The following is a 20,478-nucleotide window of genomic DNA, read 5'->3' as shown; positions in this document are numbered from 1 at the left end:
AGTTTTTCTGGTGACCACTATTAATAATCAAGAACTGAGTTTTGACCCTGTCTCTTCTGTCAACAGCTCTCAGACTTTCTATCCTAGAATATGAAATGATATCTAAAGACCAGCCCTTGAAAACAGCAGCAGCATGGATGCTTCTTCAGAACCATGCTGTACCATCCAAAACTCCTCTCAACTTGCTGAAATTTGAACACATCTTTTTATCTGGAGACTGTTAGAGACTAATTTCAGCATCAAGCAAGGCACAATTTTTTAAAAATATGCTAAATCTTCCGCAAGCCTGACCTGCTTTGCCGAGCAACATTTTCTATTACTACTTTCTCACCTATTCTGTTGAGTCAGCATTGGCTGGGCACTAAATAAAATCTGGGGAGAAATTAGGTTTATAAATATTTCTTTTTTTCTCAGAAAGTAGGGAGGGCCACTTAAAGAAATATTTACTAACTCACTCAGGAGAAAAAGTTATTAATCTAAATGGAATCCAGAAAAATTAAAGGCAGTTCTGTGAGGCTATGATGGAATCACAGTATCTAGAGTAGAGACTACAGAACTGTGGAACAGGAGAAGCACACTGAGGTTTCTGTTTGGATTTTTAAATTCTCTGCAGCTTCTTAATAAAAAAAAGTAATACTACATTTCCTATAATTTAGAACATGTATGAACTCAACTGGTAGTTGTTAACCTAGCACTTTTGTCCCCCAGGGGACACTTGGCAATGCCTAGAGACATTTTTGGTTCTCACGGCTGGGTGGGAGGGGATGCCACTAGCATCTAGTAGGTAGGGGCCAGGGATACTGCTAAATGTCCGACAATGCACAGGACAGTCGCCATAACAAAGAATTATGTAGCTCAAAATGACTACAGTGCCAAGGTGAGAAACCCTGGACTAAATGAGAAGTCTAGAAATATATTAAAAAGCCATCACACATCATTTTAAATTAATCAGAAGAAACTGAATGGGGACTTAGGTTGTCCCTGTTTTCTTTTCTTTTCTTTTTTTTTTTTAATCATTCTTAAATACACAATAGGAAAACCTGGCATAATAGTTGATTGGGAGTTTTATATTACTATATCCTTGGGCTACCTGAAAAGAAACGGAGGGCAGTAACAGTTCTCTTATACACTGCAGTCATCCCAAACCACATCTGAAATATTCTTTTTTATTCTGACTGCCACGTTTTAATCAGAGCATTCACAAATCAGAACATGTCCAGAAAGAAGAGCAGAGCAGTGACAGGTTTGGAAACCAGAGCAAACACGGCTTAAATATGAGTTTTTAAACGCTTTACTAAGTACAGAACTGTCTTATTTATTTTTGTATTCCTTGCAGCAGCTGGGATAAGGCCTTGCATATAGGAAGCTCTCAACTGTATGTCAAATTAACTAAGGATAATTAGCCTGGGAATAAACAAGAGTGAGGGGAGAAGGGGGACAGGGCAGTAATGTTCAAATATTTGAACAGCTGTCATACTGAACGTTTGTTTTCTGTACAGACAGAGGGACAAATATAAGAAAGCCCCTTTTATAGACCAAGTAGTCCCCAGTCTATAAAATTCATTCCTCCAAGAGGTTGCATATGAGTATAAATATATACAGAAGTTCAAGAAGGGTTGAGTAAATGAACGGACAATGATTCCATAAAGGATTCTGGGCACCAGGAGGAACAATACAGGACTAGTACCATGGTTCTCACTGGAAACTGATAGGTGAGTGTGTCCCTGTTTGCACGCAAAGTAGTAACTTCATCTCTATCTAAGTCATCTTCAGGCCTGAGGGTTGCCACTGAAAATGCCGAGGTAGAAGATTAACTAGACAGTTACTACAGTGAAGGTGGCAGTGTGGCTCTCCTATAACCACTTAGAACTCACTCAGTTGTCAGAACAACTGACAATAACATATTCCCCTTTAGGGGCCAAAGATAACTTAGGTGATCTCAAATAATTATTAAGTTGAACATTATAAAAAAGTGAATTGCATACACTTTAAAAGGGTAAAAAGGGTAAATTTTATGCTATGTGAATGACATTAATTTTTAAATAGTGAATTGCACTTTTATAAACTTAGACATGTTCAATTTGAAGCTAAAATGTAAGACATTAACAAGGTCATGTGGCTTAGGTCATGTGCTGGTTTTTTTTTCAACGTGTTTATTGGAGTATAATTGCTTTACAATGGTGTGTTAGTTTCTGCTTTATAACAAAGTGAATCAGTTATACATATGTTCCCATATCTCTTCCCTCTTGCGTCTCCCTCCCTCCCTCCCACCCTCCCTATCCCATCCCTCTAGGTGGTTGCAAAGCACCAAGCTGATCTCCCTGTGCGATGCAGCCGCTTCCCACTAGCTATCTATTTTACATTTAGTAGTGTATATATGTCAATGTTACTCTCTCACTTCGTCCTGGCTTACCCTTCCCCCTCCCCGTGTCCTCAAGTCCATTCTCTACTGTCTGTGTCTTTATTCTTGTCCTGCCCCTAGGTGCTTCAGAACCTTTTTTTTTTTAGATTCCATATATATGTGTTAGCATACTGTATTTGTTTTTCTTTTTCGAACTTCCTTCACTCTGTATGACAGACTCTAGGTTCATCTGCCTCACTACAAATAACTCGATTTTGTTTCTTTTTATGGCTGAGTAATATTCCATTGTATATATGTGCTACATCTTCTTTATCCATTCACCTGTCAATGCACACTTAGGTGGCTTCCACGTCCTGGCTATTGTAAATAGTGCTGCAATGAACATAGTGGTACATGACCCTTTCTGAATTATGGTTTTCTCAGGGTATATGCCCAGTAGTGGGATTGCTGGGTCATATGATAGTTCTATTTTAAGTTTTTTAAGGAACCTCTATACTGTTCTCCATAGTGGCCATATCAATTTACATTCCCACCAACAGTGCAAGAGGGTTCCCTTTTCTCCACACCCTCTCCAGCATTTATTGTTTGTAGATTTTTTTGACGATGGCCATTCTGACTGGTGTGAGGTGACACCTCATTGTAGTTTTGATTTGCATTTCTCTAATGATTAGTGATGTTGAACATTCTTTCATGTGTTTGTTGGCAATCTGTATATCTTCTTTGGAGAAATGTCTATTTAGGTCTTCCGCCCATTTTTGGATTGGGTTGTTTGTTTGTTTGATATTGAGCTGCATGAGCTGCTTGTAAATTTTGGAGATTAATCCTTTGTCAGTTGCTTCGTTTGAAAATATTTTCTCCCATTCTGTGGGCTGTCTTTTTGTCTTGTTTATGGTTTCTTTGCTGTGCAAAAGCTTTTAACTTTCATTCGGTCCCATTTGTTTATTTTTTTTTCCATTTCTCTAGGAGGTGGGTCAAAAAGGATCTTGCTGTGATTTATGTCATAGAGTGTTCTGTTTTCCTCTAAGAGTTTAATAGTGTCTGGCCTTACATTTAGGTCTTTAATCCATTTTGAGTTTACTTTTGTTTATGGTGTTAGGAAGTGTTCTAATTTCATTCTTTTACATGTAGCTGTCCAGTTTTCCCAGCACCACTTATTGAAGAGGCTGTCTTTTCTCCATTGTATACTCTTGCCTCCTTTATCAAAGATAAGGGGGCCATATCTGTGGGGGGTTATCTCTGGGCTTTCTATCCTGTTCCCTTGATCTGTATTTCTGTTTTTGTGCCAGTACCATACTGTCTTGATTACTGTAACTTTGTAGTATAGTCTGAATTCTGGGAGCCTGATTCCTCCAGCTCCATTTTTCTTTCTCAAGACTGCTTTGGCTATTCAGGGTCTTTTGTGCCTCCTTACAAATTGTGAAATTTTTTTGTTCTAGTTCTGTGAAAAATGCCATTGGTAGTTTGATAGGAATTGCAATGAATCTGTAGATTGCTTTCGGTAGTATAGTCATTTTCACAATGTTGATCATTCCAATCCAAGAACATGGAATTTCTCTGCATCTGTTTGTATCATCTTTAATTTCTGTCATCAGTGTCTTACAGTTTTCTGCATACAGGTCTATTGTCTTCTTAGGTAGGTTTCTTCCTAGGTATTTTATTCTTTTTGTTGCAGTGGTAAATGGGAGTGTTTCCTTAATTTCTCTTTCAGATTTTTCATCATTAGTGTATAGGAATAGAAGACATTTCTGTGCATTAATTTTGTATCCTGCTACTTTACTAAATTCATTGATTAGCTCTAGCAGTTTTCTGGTAGCATCTTTAGAATTCTCTATGTATAGCATCATGTCATCTGCAAACAGTGACAGTTTTACCTCTTCTTTTCCGATTTTGATTCCTTTTCTTTCTTTTTCTTCTTTGATTGATGTGGCTAAAACTTCCAAAACTATGTTGAATAATAGCAGTGAGAGTGGGCAACCTTTTCTTGTTCCTGATTTTAGAGGAAATGATTTCAGTTTTTCACCACTGAGAATGATGTTGGCTGTGGGTTTGTCATATATGGCCTTTATTATGTTGAGGTAGGTTCCCTCTATGCCTACTTTCTGGAGGGTTTTTTATCATAAATGGGTGTTGAATTTTGTCAAAAACTTTTTCTGCATCTATTGAGATGATGATAGGTTTTTATCCTTCGGTTTGTTAATATGGTGTATCACATTGATTGATTTGCATATACTGAAGAATCCTTGCATTCCTGGGATAAACCTCACTTGATCATGGTGTATGATCCTTTTTTTTTTTTTTTGTGGTACACGGGCCTCTCACTGTTGTGGCCTCTCCCGTTGCGGAGCACAGGCTCCGGACGCGTAGGCTCAGCAGCCATGGCTCACAGGCCCAGCTGCTCCGCGGCATGTGGGATCCTCCCGGACCGGGGCACGAACCCGTGTCCCCTGCATCAGCAGGCGGACGCTCAACCACTGCGCCACCAGGGAAGCCCGTATGATCCTTTTAATGCACTGTTGGATTCTGTTTGCTAGTATTTTGTTGAGGATTTTTGCACCTATGTTCATCAGTGATACCGGCCTGTAGTTTTCTTTCTTTGTCACATCTTTGTCTGGTTTTGTTATCAGGGTGATGGTGGCCTCGTAGAATGAGTTTGGGTGTGTTCCTCCCTCTGCTATATTTTGGAAGAGTTTGAGAAGGATAGGTGTTAGCTTTTCTCTAAATGTTTGATAGAATTCGCCTGTGAAGCCATCTGGTCCTAGGCTTTTGTTTGTTGGAAGATTTTTAATCACAGTTTCAATTTTAGTGCTTGTGATTGGTCTGTTTATACTTTATTTCTTTCTGGTTCAGTCTCGGAAGTTGTCCTTTTCTAAGAATTTGTCCATGTCTTCCAGGTTGTCCATTTTATTTGCACAGAGTTGCTTGTAGTAATCTCTCATGATCTTTTGTACTTCTGCAGTGTCAGTTGTTGCTTCTCCTTTTTCATTTCTAATTTGGTTTATTTGAGTCTTCTCCCTTTTTTTCTTGATGAGTCTGGCTAATGGTTATCAATTTTGTTTATCTTCTCAAAGAACCAGCTTTTAGTTTTATTGAACTTTGTTACTGTTTCCTTCAGTTCGTTTTCATGTATTTCTGATCTGATCTTTGATTTCTTTCCTTCTGTTAACTTTGGGTGTGTGTTTTTTTTGTTGTTATTCTCTCTCTAATTGCTTTAGATGTACGGTTAGGTTGTGAATTTGAGATTTTTCTTGTTTCTTGAGGTAGTATTGTATTACTATAACCTTCCCTCTTAGAACTGCTTTTACCGCATCCCAGAGGTTTTGGGTCGTTGTGTTTTCATTGTCATTTGCTTCTAGGTATTTTTTGATTTCTTCAGCGATCTCTTGGTTATTTAGTAGCGTATTGTTTAGTCTCCATGTGTTTGTATTTTTCACAGTTTTTTTCCTGTAATTGATATCTAGTCTCATAGCGTTGTGGTAGGAAGAGATACTTGATATGATTTCAATTTTCTGAAATCTACCAAGGCTTGATTTGTGACCCAAGATACAGTCTATCCTGGAGAACATTCCATGAGCACTTGAGAAGAAAGTGTATTCTGTTGTTTTTGGATGGAATGTCCTATAAATATCAACTAAGTCATTCTTGTTTAATATATCATTTAAAGCTTGTGTTTCCTTATTTATTTTCATTTTGGATAATCTGTCCACTGGTGAAAGTGGGTGTTAAAGTCCCCTACTATGATTGTGTTACTGTCGATTTCCCCTTTTATGGCTGTTAGCATTTGCCTTATGTATAGAGGTGCTTCTATGTTGGGTGCATGAATAGTTACAATTGTTATATCTTCTTCTCGGATTAATCCCTTGTTCATTATGTAGTGTCCTTCTTTGTCTCTTATGATAGTCTTTATTTTAAAGTCTATTTTGTCTGATATGAGACTTGCTACTCCAGCTTTGTTTTGATTTCCATTTGCATGGAATATCTTTTTCCATCCCCTCACTTTCAGTCTGTATGTCTCCCTAGGTCTGAAATGGGTCTCTTGTAGACAGCATATATACAGGTCTTGTTTTTGTATCCATTCAGTCAGTCTGTATCTTTTGGTTGGAGCTTTAATCCATTTACATTTAAGGTAGTTATCGATATGTATGCTCCATTTTCTTAATTGTTTTGGGTTTGTTTTTGTAGGTCTTTTCCTTCTCTTGTGCTTCCTGCCTAGATAAGTCCCTTTAGCATTTGTTGTAAAGCTGGTTTGGTGGTGCTGAATTCTCTTAACTGTAAAGGTTTTAATTTCTCCATTAACTCTGAAAGAGATCCTTGCTGGGTAATCTTGGTTGTAGGTTTTCCCTTTCAATAACTTTAAATATGTCCTGCCAGTCCCTTCTGGCTTGCAGTTTCTGCTGAAAGATTAGCTGTTAACCTTATGGGGATTCCCTTGTTTGCATGTTATTTGTTGCTTTTCCCTTACTCCTTTTAATATTTTTTCTTTGTATTTAATTTTTGATAGTTTGATTAATACATGTCTCGGTGTGTTTCTCCTTGGGTATATCCTGTATGGTACTCTCTGTGCTTCCTGGACTTGACTATTTCCTTTCCCATGTTAGGGAAGTTTTTGACTATAATCTCTTCAAATATTTTCTCAGACCCTTTCTTTTTCTCTTATTCTTCTGGGACCCCTACAGTGTGAATGTTGGTGTGTTGAATGTTGTCCCAGAGGTCTCTGAGACTGTCCTCAATTCTTTTCATTCTTTTTTCTTTATTCTGCTCCCTGGCAGTTATTTCCCCCATTTTATCTTCCAGCTCACTTATCCATTCTTCTGCCTCAGTTATTCTGCTATTGATTCCTTGTAGAGTTATTTTTAATTTTAGTAATTGTGTTGTTCATCACTGTTTGTTTGCCCTTTAGTTCTTCTAAATCCTTGTTAAATGTTTCTTGTATTTTCTCTATTCTGTTTCTGAGATTTTGGATCATCTTTACTATCATTACTCTGAATTCTTTTTCAGGTAGGTTGCCTATTTTGTCTTCATTTATTTGGTCTTGTAGGTTTTTACCTTGCTCCTTTGTAACATATTTTTTTTGTCGTTTCTTTCTTTTTCTTTTTCTTTTTTTTGATGGATGGTGCTGTATTCCTGTTTTACTGGTTGTTTGGCCTGAGATGTCTGGCACTGGAGTTCGCAGGCCGTTGGATAGAGCTGGGTCTTGGTTATGAGATTAGGATCTCTGGGAGGCCTCACTGTGATTAATATTCCCTGGGGTCTGTTAGTCCAGCGGTTTGGACTTGGAGCTCCCACCACAGGAGCTCGGGCCTGACCTCTGGTCTGGGAACCAAGATCCCGCAAGCTTTGTGGTGCGGTAAAAAAGAAAGAAAGAAAGAAAGAAAAAAAGGAGCAGTACAATATCAAAGAATAAAAAACAAAATAAAATTAGAAAGATAAAAAAATATATTAGGAAAAATAAAACTATAATTGAAACAAGTGCAACAAGACAAAATAAAACCACAACAGAAAAAAGGAAAAAAGGGGGGGGGGGATAAGCTAAAAAGAGAGAATGATAACAAAGTATAAAGAATAAAATAAAATTAGAAAACTAAAAGATTTATTAGGAAAAATAAAAATACAAAAGAATCAACAACAATGAATCAACAAAACAGAACTCCAATCTAAAAGAGGAAAAAAGAAAAAAAAAAGCCTTGGCTATAGGGGCGGGGTTTAGGCGGGGGATGGAACTTAGGCAGGGGCGGGGTTTAGGGTGGAGTGGGACCTAGGCAGGTGGGGGGGGTGACGTTTCAAAGTGGGGCGGGGCCTCTGCTTAGGACCTGCATGGAAGGGGAGAGGCAGCACCTCGAAAGGAGGGTCTCTGGAGTGTACAGTTCCAGAGTTTGGAGGCAGGGTCCTGCCTGAGGGTGTGTGGGTGGGGTTTAGGCCCAGCTCGTTGGAGGGGGTCTCAGAGGGGGTCTCCGTGTGTAGAGGTGGGGTCCCGGGTGGGGGGATAGGGGCAGGGCTTGGGCTCTGCAGGGCAGGAGGGACGCTCTGAGGGCAGAGGATTAGGCCCTGGAGCCCAACATGTTCCCTGGTGCCTAAGTGGACAGGGAAAGTGCTGGCCCCGTTCCCCTCCGTTCCTTCGTGCCCCTCCCCCACCGTCTCCCCCAGGGCCTCCCCCGTAGCCAATGGACCCCTAACCGTGTGTGGGGCCTGCTGGGTGCAGGAACTCCTTCTCTCCCCCGTAGCCACCCTTCAGGGGTGCCAGCCCCGGAGGTCTGGCCTTTACTTTTGCTCCCCCTTCCCCACCTCCCACTCCCTCAGGACCCGCGCGGCTGCAGGGGGCCTCGGTGGGCAGAGGATCAGGCCCGGGGGTCTCAGCAGGCTCCCCGGGGCCCAAGTGGGCAGGGGAAACCTGGCCACGCTCCCTTTTGATCCTCTGCCCTCCCAGTGGTCCCCCAATTTCCCCCTTCGGGCCTGGGATCCCGTCCCCTCGGGGGCGCCAGTCGCGTCCCGCCTCCACTTCTCCTCCCCTTCACTCCCCCCACCTCACGCCCCGCGTCCTACCCGGTCGCTGGGGGTTCCTCCCGTCGCCTCAGGTGTCCGCAGTCCCCCACTGGGGCCTGGTAGGTGCCCTAGTTGTGCGGAGACGCGAATTCCGCGTCCTCCTAGTACCACTGCTGGTTTCTTGAAGAGAATTTTGTTGCGGGAAATATATAGAATTCTTTTTCCTATGGTTTGATTAGTTTCAGTACGTTCTCAGGACGTCAGTCAAGTGTTTTATCCCCGATGACCAATCTGACCTTTGAGGTAGTTATGAAACAACCCTTACCTTGATAGGCTAAAAACATCTTTGTGAAAGGAGGCATCCTGACCAGAAAGTGGAGCACGGTGCCGCTGTTGGAGTAGTGGGAACCGTAGTGGTAGGGCTGCACCGGGGGCATCGGGTCGTCTTCCCGGGCTCCTTTGCGGTACTCCTCCTCCAGGTACTGAAGGACACAGGGACCAGAACTCGTGACAGTGAGCTCCAGGCAGAGCTGGAGCCGCCTCACTTGTCTTCTTTCCCATCCTTCTCTGCTGCCCGTTAGACGCCATTCTCCATGGCTTGCCCTCAGCCCTCCTGAGAGTCTGGGGGTCTGGTGCCCCACTAAGTCCTGACCATGCACTGTGTGCACGTTTACCTTCTCATTTGCTCATAGAGAACCCACCTGTTCTGTACCCCACCTCCCAGCCCTCTGGCTCCCAACTAATACATAAATCTAAACTGATAATACTATCAGTTTAGATAATATATATCTAATATATCTCAACTGATCAAGGGCTCAATAAATAAGAGCTGCCACTCTCACTAGAGATGTCTGCGCCTTAGGAGGGTTTCAAGCTATAACACTACATTCTTTAGAGAAATGCTTCTCTAGCAGAGGAACTGCAATAGAAAGGTAAAACCTGCATCATTTTATTGGAATTCTTTAATATAACATTTTATAGCTGTTTTGCAGTGGAGTTACACAGAAATAATGAAGACGGTGGTGACTTTTCAACTACTCCTGTCTTCCCATCATAAAGAAGCTCAACCAAATTTTTAATATCTGTCACTATTCTCATCTCCTGTAGCTTCTGTCTGTCTCTAATAACAAAGTCAGGTGACAGTGAATTTTCTGGAGTCACTTCTCTTTGATTCCCATAGCACTGCTGCATTTTTAGCTGCAGAAGAATCAAGCAGTGACAGTTGTTAAGATGCTTGGATGGACCTTTCTGGAACTTTGACATAAGATAACATGGTGAATATGAGAAAACTGCTTCAGCTGCTCCTATCTTGATACTGTTGTGAAGAATGTAACATGTGACTAATGGGTTTTTAAAAATCTCCAGCAGGATTCCATTAATATTAATTTCACAGAAATGGGTAATTAATTTCTATTTTTAAACTTCACAATCCAGTATTTTTTGTTAATAAACCTGTGCACAATTTGCTGAGATGAATAATAAGGGATTATGGTACATTATAAATATATTGATATTATTATATATAAAATTAGGGGATACAAATAGTAGGTCCCTGGAAATCTTTGTGATTTTTATAAGGAATATAATTATTTATATATTTGAACATTACAATGGATTATGAGCTTCCAATTTATGTAACAGTAAGTGCATTTCTTTTTCTGGGCAAAATGTTTTCAGAGAATTAAGACAGAGAATAATATTTAAAATCACATAGTGATTTCCAGTTGTCTGTCAATCAAAGCACAAGGAAGTGGGAAACAGAAAAATCAATACTATACGTTTAGAATTAGGTAAAACAGTCTGTAAAACAAAAATCCAGTTTTTACTTATCAAAATACATGAGGAAAAACTAAACCTACCTTGTATGTGTCCACGTAACGATCTTCTTTTTCTTTGTACTGCACGGCTATGGGCTTGGAGAGATTTCTACAAAGGAAGAGATGACGGAAAACATCGAAGTATGCTGATGCTGTCAGGATTAAGCTGCCTTAGATGTTTACAAGGAAATAAGTGGTCAACAAAACACTCAGCCCTTAGTTTAGTGCTTACACGTGTTGCTTTGCAATTAAGTCACAATTATGATTTCATAACCTATGAAGATAGAATTTTTCTAAACAGATGCATACCATTATTAGGAATTCCTGACTTAACGAGCAACCTACACAAGAAAAGCTGCTGTTCTCCCTCCCTTCTCTGGTTCCTCTACTTCCTCCAAATCATAACTGATGCTGCCCATGGCAGCTGATTCCTGCCAAGCCCTGGAAGTTCCTGCCCCCATTTCCAGATTCTACACCCAGCTCAGCAAGGAAGAGTGAAGGGCAGTTTGGACAGGAGATATGATCATGAGGAGATGTTATGTAATTACTAGGTTAGTGAAAACTGAAGAAACAACACATGCTTAAAATGACCACCCTGAGATCTGGAGTGCGAGTACTGACATAAACATTTTGTTATCTAATTCGTGGATAGTGACTGACACCACGTGCACAGTGTAGCAAACGTGTGCATGCGTATGCATGTCTGTGCTGGTGTTCACACTGTATCAGGGAGGGAAGAGAACTCAAGGATCAATCTCCACTTTCACAAGCTACAGACTCAAGCAGCATCTGTGTGAGGCCCATGAAAGAGCAAGAGAACAAGACCCAACGAGGAAGGGCAGACTGCTCTGGCTGAGGTGCCATCTGGTCGGGCACCAGGATGGGACCACCTGGAGTTTCAACATCTGGCACCACAACTAGATCAACATCAAGATTTGCTCAAGTTTCAGTTAAGTCAAACCAGCTCTGCTTAGCCAGAGGTTGATATGTCTATTTTTGGGGAAAATTATTTCCTAGGGATATTAAAATTAGTGATAGCAAACACATTAATTTCATTTTTGAGACTTTGATAATCCTAAACACTCCGTTAAAAAGTAAAGAGAGTTTTATAGCATAGATACAAATTCACCTCCATATAGGAGAAATCATGTTCAAGATCCTGCCATGCAATTTTTTTCTAAACAGTGTAAGTAGTTTTTTTGAACACAGGTAATACTGTTGTGGTTGGAAAATCAGAACTTACTGATGAGTGAATAGAATAAACCAAAAATCAACCACAATACTATTACTCACAATATATCTGGAAGGGTACATACCTTTCCAGATGCTCTCTCCTTATTTGTGTATGTATAATTACTTTTTAAATAAAAATCTCCCCCTCCCCCATAATATACATTTCTACAATACCATTCTTCTTTTTTTAAATATAAATTTATTTATTTATTTATTTTTGGCCGCGTTGGGTCTTTGTTGCTGTGCGTGCATGGGCTTTCTCTAGTTGCATTAAGCTGGGGCTACTCTTTGCTGCGGTGTGCTGGCTTCTCATTGCGGTGGCTTCTCTTGTTGCGGAGCATGGGTTCTAGGCATGCGGGCTTCAGTAGTTGTGCCTCGTGGACTCTAGAGGGCAGGCTCAGTAGTTGTGGCGCACGGGCTTAGCTGCTCTACAGCATGTGGGATCTTCCCGGACTAGGGCTCGAACCCATGTCGCCTGCATTGGCAGGTGGATTCTTAACGACTGCACTACCAGGGAAGTCCTCAGTGGTGTAAAAATTTAAATGTACATTAGCAGTGTATAAAAATGTCTAAAAGATAAATAACGTGCCATTTGCTCTTTTTTAAATTGACAAATACATTAAATTGAATCTGATTTCTTGAAAGCTGTCTGAACTAGGCCTACTATTTAGCAGTTATAATTAAAATATTCTAATACACTAGTATATTGGCAGTCAATTTTTCTTTAAACTACATAGATAATTTTTTAATTGAAGTGTAATGGACATATAACACTATATTAGTTTCACGTGTCCAACATAATGATTTGATATGTGTATATTCGATATTACAAAATGATCACCACAGTAAGTCTAGGTAGTAGCCATCACCACATGTAGTTACACGATTTTTTTTGTTGTGCTGAGAACTTTTAAGATTTACTCTCTCAGCAACTTTCAAACATGTAATGCAGTGTTATTAGCTAAGGTCATCGTGCTGTGCGTTGCATCCCAGGGCTCATTTCATAGCTGGCAGTCTGTACCTTTTGACTCCCTTCACCCATTTTGCCACAATCCCACCCACCCCCGCCCAATGATCTGTTCTCTGTATCAATGAGGTTTTCTGTTTGTTCGGTTTTTGTTTTGTTTTTATTTTTAGATTCCACATACATGTGAGATCATACTTATTTGTATGGTATTTGTCTTTGACTGACTTGTTTCACTTAGCATAATGCCCTCAAGGTCCATCCATGCTGTCACAAGATTTCATTCTCTTTTATGGATAAATAGTATTCCATTGTGTGTGTGTGTGACATTTTATTTATCCATTCATCCACAGATGGACACTTAGGTTGTTTCCGTATCTTGGCTACTATAGATAATGCTGCAGTGAACATGGGGGTGCAGATATCTTTTCAAGTTAGTGCTTTCATTTCCTCTGGATAAATACCCAGAAGTAGAATCGCTGGATCATATGACAGATCTATTTTTAGCTTTTTAAGGAACCTCCATATTGTTCTCCACAGTGGCTGCACCAATTTACATTCCCACCAACAGTGAACAGGGTCTCTTTTCTCTGTATCCTCGCCAACAGTTGTTATTTCTTGACTTTTTGATCCTAGCCAGAGAATGTTATTTAAAACTAAAGAAACAGAATATTCCCTCATCAACTAGGGTTATTTGGTTACTCTAAAAGGCAACTCATTCAGGAAAGGCAGGATAAAAGCTTAATTCTTTTCCTTAGTTGTCAAATTTCAAAAGCAAGGAATTGGTGCCCTACCCAAACAGTGACCAGTGAGTTTAGTTTTGCTTTGTTTTGGGGGCCTTTAAAAAGTGTCATTGTTAACTTAAGTATTTTTTAAATACAAATGTGTTCAAGCAACTGTAGTCAGTATTGTTTCTGATGCCCACATTGTCCTATCTTTGGCAGTGAGAGCCACTTCAAGTTGGCTCCTAAGTCTTTTATTTTTTGTAACTGGTAAAAAAACGCACATCACAAAACTTACCATCCTAACCATCCTCAAGTACCTAGTTCAGTGGTGTTAACAATATCAACATTGTTGTGCAATAGGTCTCTAAAACTTTTTCATTTTGTAAAGCTGAAACTCTACACCTGCTGAGAAACAACCCCCTATATCCACCCCCCTCTTCTCCTGTCCCCCACACCCATCATTCCACTCTCTGTCTCTCTGAGTTGACTGCCCTAGACAACTCATGAAGAGGAATCACACAGTGTTTGTCTTCTGTGGCTGGCTCATTCCATTTAGCACAACGTCCCCAGGGCTCATCCATGTGACAGGACTTCCCTCCTTCATAAGGTTGAATAATACTCCTCTGTATGTATGCACCTCATTTTCCCCATCCATTGATCCACAGACAGACACCTGGGCTGCCTCCACCTCCTGGCCACTGAGAATAAAGCTGCAATGAACATGGGTGTGCAAATATGGCTCTCGAGTCCTTCTGACAAGACTATAGTAATTTCCTTGCTCTCTGATACAACAAAATATCCTGGGCTCATCTTGTATGTTTTCTTCTAATAAATGCAGAAGAAATGAGAGAATAGGAAATCACCATTCTGTAACCCCTAGTGAAATAACAGACTTGAACAATAATCATCAATGAAAGAAACAAGTTCAACGGGAGGCTGAACCCACGGACCAGCCTGAGCATCCTTAGAGTGGGATATCACAGGCCTCCTGATATGGGGCAATATAAAGTCCACACCACCTCCTCTAGAGGATTCTTGCCAAAAAAAGTTGAATCTGAATCTAAGCAAGCCTTTAGAAGTAATTTGCAGTCTCTAGGAAGTACAGAGGCTAGAGGAAAAGCCTAAATGCTAATGTGGAATGGGGGACATCCTACAAGATAAATGACTTATTTTTGTTTTAAAAACAAGTCAATGTTAGGAAGAAAGAAAGAGAAAAATACATACACAAAAATAGGGCTGTTCTAGATGTTATGTCTTTAGACACAAAGCAACCAAAGGTGACAGTGGGCCTGACTCAAACAAATCAACTATAGAAAGACACCTCTGATATAATCAGGGGACATTTGAAAACGGACTGGATATTAGAAGATACCATGAAATTACTGTTGATTTTCTTAGATATGATAACAGCACTGAGGTTATGAAAGAAAATGTTCCACTTTTTTCTTAAGAGATGTGTGCTAAAGATCATATGAATGACATAAAAGATTTGTGTGGTTTATCTTAAGAAGAAAAAAGAAAGATGACCTAAGTTTGGCAAAAATCTTGGTAATTGTTGAGCTGGGGTCATGGTCATATGGGGCTCATTATACATTCATTCTATTTTTGTGCATGTCTGAAAATTCTCACAATAAGAACTTCAGTAAAATAAATACATCATATCCACAAAGCCAAAAGGTGATGATGTCTTTAGTTACCTGTACACTGATGGATCGCTGAGGTCAAGGGTCTCACTAACGTAGTCAGCTAGGATAAACGGGAACACTGGATACTGCATGAGATCATTAAAGGATCGGCCGGCATGTTTGTTTAAGTGAGTCAAATATTCAAAATTAGTAATTTGTCCAGTATACCATAAATTTGTCAGAGCGGTGATATTGCCATATTCCAGAAGATTAGGGAGGTTATTTGTTAGTATACTGTGGTACACATCATCACGAACCTATAAGGGAAGGAGAGGAAAAAAACCAGATTTTATTTTTAGGCTTGACATTTTCCTCCAAAGAATCCATGATATTATAGGCATGTTACTAATCTCAAGTCCTCCAAGAAAATACTTTTTGCCCAATAACATTGACTGGTGGGGAACTGAGATTCAAATCCACGTCTTCCTCCAAAGGTTGGGCTATTTATTTATTTATTGAAGTGTAGTTGATTAACAATATTATATTAGTTTTAGGTGTACAACATAGTGATTCAATTTTTTTATAAATTATACTCCATTTAAAGTTGTTATAAAATGTTGGCTTCATTCCTTATGCTGTACCATATACCCTTGTAACTTATTTATTTTGTACATAATAGTTTGTACCTCTCAATCCTTGCCCCTCCTCCTTCTCTCTCCCCACTGGTACCACTAGTTTGTTCTCCATATCTATGAGTCTATTTCTTTTTTTTTTGTATTCATTCACTTGTGGCTCTTAACCACTATGTTTTGCAGCTGGAGAAATCAGTAAGAAACTAAGAAGTCTGTATAGAAAAGTCACTTATATACAGACCCTAAGAAAAAAAATCAATAAAGGAAAATGAAGAGTCTTCACCTAAATAAATGCAACATGATGCAGTAGAAAGAGCATAGTTTTCTGACAGACAGAACTGGTGTTTTTTCTTGCTTAAACTCTTTGTGTTACAGTTGTCATACCTGTAATATGAGGGTAATAATATTTATTTCCTGAGAATGAAATAAACTATCCCATGTAAAACAGAATACTTGATTTTCACTACTGATTGAAAACTAGTATATAAACTCTTCTTTTTAGAGAGGCACAAAAGTTCTGTCACAGGAAAAAGGTATTCTGATTTCTTCTAAAGCAATTAAATGATAATTGATAACAAATGGAAAAAAACAGACGAGCCAGGACTTTGCTAAAAACAAATTTGAATTACCCCTCTTAAATGTGTATATGCTTTAGGCACAGGAAGGTGAGCCACAGATGTGGATAATCAAAGATGAGACTAAAAGTGAATGAGAAGAACGATCTTGGTTATGGAATAGGCAAGATTACAGGGTGTTTAAGAACCTAAACCTGAAGGTCTGTTTCACAACAATGTTAATATACTTAACAAAACTGAACTGTACGCTTGAAAATGGTTAAGATGGCAACTTTTATGTTATGTATTTTTTATGATAATTAAAAACAAAAGAATCAGTTCAAGGCAAAAACAAAAACTAAACTTATATTCTAAATCTGAAGATTACAATATGGAGGTTCCTTAAAAAACTAAAAATAGAACTACCATGTGACCCAGCAATCCCACTACTGGACATATACCCAGAGAAAACCATAATTCAAAAAGACACGTGCACCCCAATGTTCACTGCAGCACTATTTACAATAGCCAGGACATGAAAGCAACCTACATGTCCATCAAGCCAGCGAAGCCCCAAATATCATATATTAATGCATATATGTGGAATCTGAAAAAACTGGTATAGACGATATTATTTACAAAGCAGAAATAGAGACACAGATGTAGAGAACAAACATACGGATACCAAGGGGGAAGGGTCGGGGTGGGATGAATTAGGAGATTGGGATTGACATATAAACAAAATTGATACTATGTATAAAACAGATAACTAGGGCTTCCCTGGTGGCGCAGTGGTTGAGAGTCCGCCTGCCGATGCAGGGGGGGCACTTCCCATTTCCTTTCTCACCATTGGTTTTCTCCTTGGAACCACATTCTGATACACCTTCTGATACAGCATGGGTTTTATTGTTTGTTTATTTTCTGCCACTCTCCTCTAGAAAGTAAGTATACACACTACTATATATAAAATAGATAACTAATGAGAACCTACAGTATAGCACAGGGAACCCTACTCAGTGCTCTGTGGTGACCTAAATGGAAGGAAATCCAAAAAAGAAGGGATATAGGTATACATATAGCTGATTCACTTTGCTGTACAGCAGAAACTAACACAACATTGTAAAGCAAGTATACTCCAATAAAAATTAAAAAAAAATAAATCTGAAGGTTGCCTACTGCTGAAGCTAAGGTTGGTGGAAAAGAATTTATGACAGTTTGCATACTAACCTCGGCAAGAAAAAGGAAACATTTATTCATTCAACAAATATTTATTGAGCACCTATATACCAGCATGTTTAAGGTGCTAAAGCTGAAGCACTTAACAAAACAAAGTCCTTACAGTCTATTGGGGAGACACTGTTGGATGCTTTTAAGTGCTGTGAGAAAAATAGAGCAAAGCAAAGGAGATAAGGGATGCTTGGGGGTAGCAGTGAGGCAGGGGTTGCTGTTTTATCTAGAGTAATCACGGAAGTCTCTCTGATAAGAAGACATTTGACCAGGGAACCTGAAAAAAGTAAGGGAGTCAGTAATGTAGTTCTAAGAGGAAAAGCATTCCAGGCAGCATTCTAGGGAGCAGTAAGTGCCAAGGTCCTGAGGCATCAGTGTGTCTGCTACAGTCAAGGTAAACAAGGTCTCCACAGATGGATTAGAGAGAGTGAAGGATAGAATGGTAGAAGATAAGGTCAGAGAGATAAGGAAGTGCCAGATTATTCAACACTGTAAGGTCTTTGCCTTTAATGCAGTGACACAGAAAGTGGTCAGAGGGTTTTGAGCAGAGGAATGGCACAACCTGACACACTTTAGCTGCTGTGTTGAGAACAGTCTGAAAGAAGAGGGAGTATGGAAGCAGGGAGGCCAGTTAGGAGGCTAGTGTAATGATTTATGCAAGAGATGACAGTGGCTTGGACCAGGATGGTAGCAGTAGAAGCGGTCAGATTCTGGATGTATTCTGAGGGGTGAGCCAACAGAACTTACTGATAGAGTAGATGTAGTAGATGAAAGAATAAGGAGTCGAGAATAATCCCCAGGATTTTGACCTGGCCAATCAGAAACACTGGAGTCACCATTTACTGAGATGGGGAAAACTGCAGAGATTTTGCGGGGGAGATAAGAAGTTCAGTTTTGTCCGTGTAAAATTTGAGATGCCAATTAGACTTCCAAGTGGAGATGCCAAGAAGAAACTTAAATATTTGAGTGGGCATCCAGGGAAGAGGTTTGGGTGGTGGTATAAATCTGTAAGTTGTTATAACACAAATAGTATTTAAACTCACAAGATGGGATGAGAAGAGAAGAGGTCTGGAGGGTGAGCCCTGGGAATTCCCTAGCGTTCCAGTGTAGGACTTGGCGCTTTCACTGCCATGGCCTCGGTTCAATTCCTGGATGTTCAATCCCTGGTCCGGGAACTAAGATCCTGAGAACCGTGTGCTGCGGCCAAAAAATTTAAAAAATAAAAAATAAAATGAAGAGTAAGCGCCGAGATGCCCAGAGGAAGGATCTGCAAACAAGACTGAGGAGGAATGGCTGGTGAGCTAAACGGAGAACTAAGAAAGTGGTAACTCAGAAGCCCAGTGAGTAAGGCTTTTTTTTTTTCCTTTCTTTAAAGAAAGAGAGAATAATCAGCTGTGTCAAAGGCTGCTAAGGAGTCAAGTAAGATGAAGACTAAGAAATATGACCATAGGGTTTAGCAACACGGAGGTCACTGGTGATGCTAACCAGAGAAGTTACAGGAGGAGTGGTGAGACGAAGATCTGACTGGAGCATTTCCAAAGAGAACCGGAGGGGAGGAATTGGAAGCAGCAAGCATTCACAGTTTCTTCCAAGAGGTTTTCTATGAAGGCTAACAGACACACAGTAGCTGAAAGGATGTGGCGGTCAAAAAAGGGTTTGTCAAAAATGGAATCTACTATCAAGGTTAAACTACTTTCAGGTTGGTTATACATTTGTTCATTTGCTTTTTACAGATACTGTCACTCTGGGGAATGAGAATTTAATACAGTTTTGGAGGACAAAAATAATCCTAATATAACTAAGTATTTAATCAGTACTAAGAAACAAGGCAATTTTTATTTCATTTCAGAAACAAAGTTTAAATAAGTTAAAACTTCATTTAATCAGTATGAGTGTAGTTACACTGATCCATGATCGCTTTGAAAAAGTATATGTATTAATAAAGGCAAATTTACCTTGGTGTTATCAAATGCCAACAGGAGTGTTCTGCCATTTGTTAAAAAGATTTCTACTGCATAATCTCTCAATTGCCACCAACGCTTGTGAACTTCTTTAATTTCTTCATATGTCCAGGAAAATGATGCTGGTTCCAATTCTCCCTGAAGGCTCTAAAGACAAAGGAAGTAACATGAAAGTATTTGCTCTACATGAAACAGAAATAATTGTTTTAATTTTAGATTGTTAGAAACTATCAAAATGCAACAGAGAGTCTTCCTTTTGTGGCAAAATGGCAGATAAGATTCTCTGAAAATCCTCCCACTACTAAACCCTTCAAAATGCTGGATTAAAAAATCTAAGAAAAAGAATTTAAATAGACTTCATTTAAACTTTTTTAGTAGGCTGTATTTTTTAGAGCAGTTTTAGGTTTATAGAATTGAGCAGACAGCATGGTGCTCCATGCTTCCCCGCACTCAGTTTCCCTACTGTGAACACCTTGTTCTCACGTGCATGTGCTACAACTGATGAGCCACTATTGAATAGGTTATTCTTAACTAAAGTCCATAGTTTAATCTTGGTGTTGTATAGTTCAATGGGTTTTGACAAATGTTTAATGACATGTATCCACCATTACAGTATCATACAGACTAGTCTCACTGCCCTAAAATTCCCTTCTGTTCCATCTGATCAGCCACTGATCTTTTTATTGTCTCCACTGTTTTCCTTTTTCCAGAATGTCATATGGTTGGAATCATACAGTATGTAGATTTTTCAGACAGATTTATTTTACTAAGCAAATATTCTTTTAAATGTATAGTTGAGCTTGCAAGAAAGTAAGGGAAATGAAATTTCCAGGCGTCAAAAATAAAAAGAAATTTGAAAAACAGCTGTAAGGAGGAAGTGATACTTTGGCCTGCTCTATGT

At 39.5% G+C, this 20,478-nt stretch overlaps 1 protein-coding gene across 2 annotated transcripts in view; it reads right to left on the bottom strand.

The window, feature by feature from the left end:
• LYST (lysosomal trafficking regulator) overlaps positions 1–20,478 on the bottom strand; it is a 160,712-nt gene that overhangs the window by 36,374 nt on the left and 103,860 nt on the right. For both annotated transcript variants that reach the window (XM_007452943.1, XM_007452944.1), the window contains exons 38-41: positions 19,572–19,724; positions 15,276–15,520; positions 10,699–10,765; positions 9,165–9,321 (exon numbers count right to left, since the gene is read on the bottom strand). In XM_007452943.1, coding sequence (XP_007453005.1) covers positions 9,165–9,321; positions 10,699–10,765; positions 15,276–15,520; positions 19,572–19,724 — 622 coding nt within the window. The remainder of the gene's footprint in view (positions 1–9,164; positions 9,322–10,698; positions 10,766–15,275; positions 15,521–19,571; positions 19,725–20,478) is intronic.

Source organism: Lipotes vexillifer, unplaced genomic scaffold (genome assembly GCF_000442215.2).
Source record: "Lipotes vexillifer unplaced genomic scaffold, Lipotes_vexillifer_v1.1 scaffold1088, whole genome shotgun sequence".
Taxonomy (NCBI): Eukaryota; Metazoa; Chordata; class Mammalia; order Artiodactyla; family Lipotidae; genus Lipotes; species Lipotes vexillifer.
The sequence above is the reverse complement of the archived record's forward strand: the minus strand, read 5'-3'. Positions and strand labels throughout refer to the sequence as shown.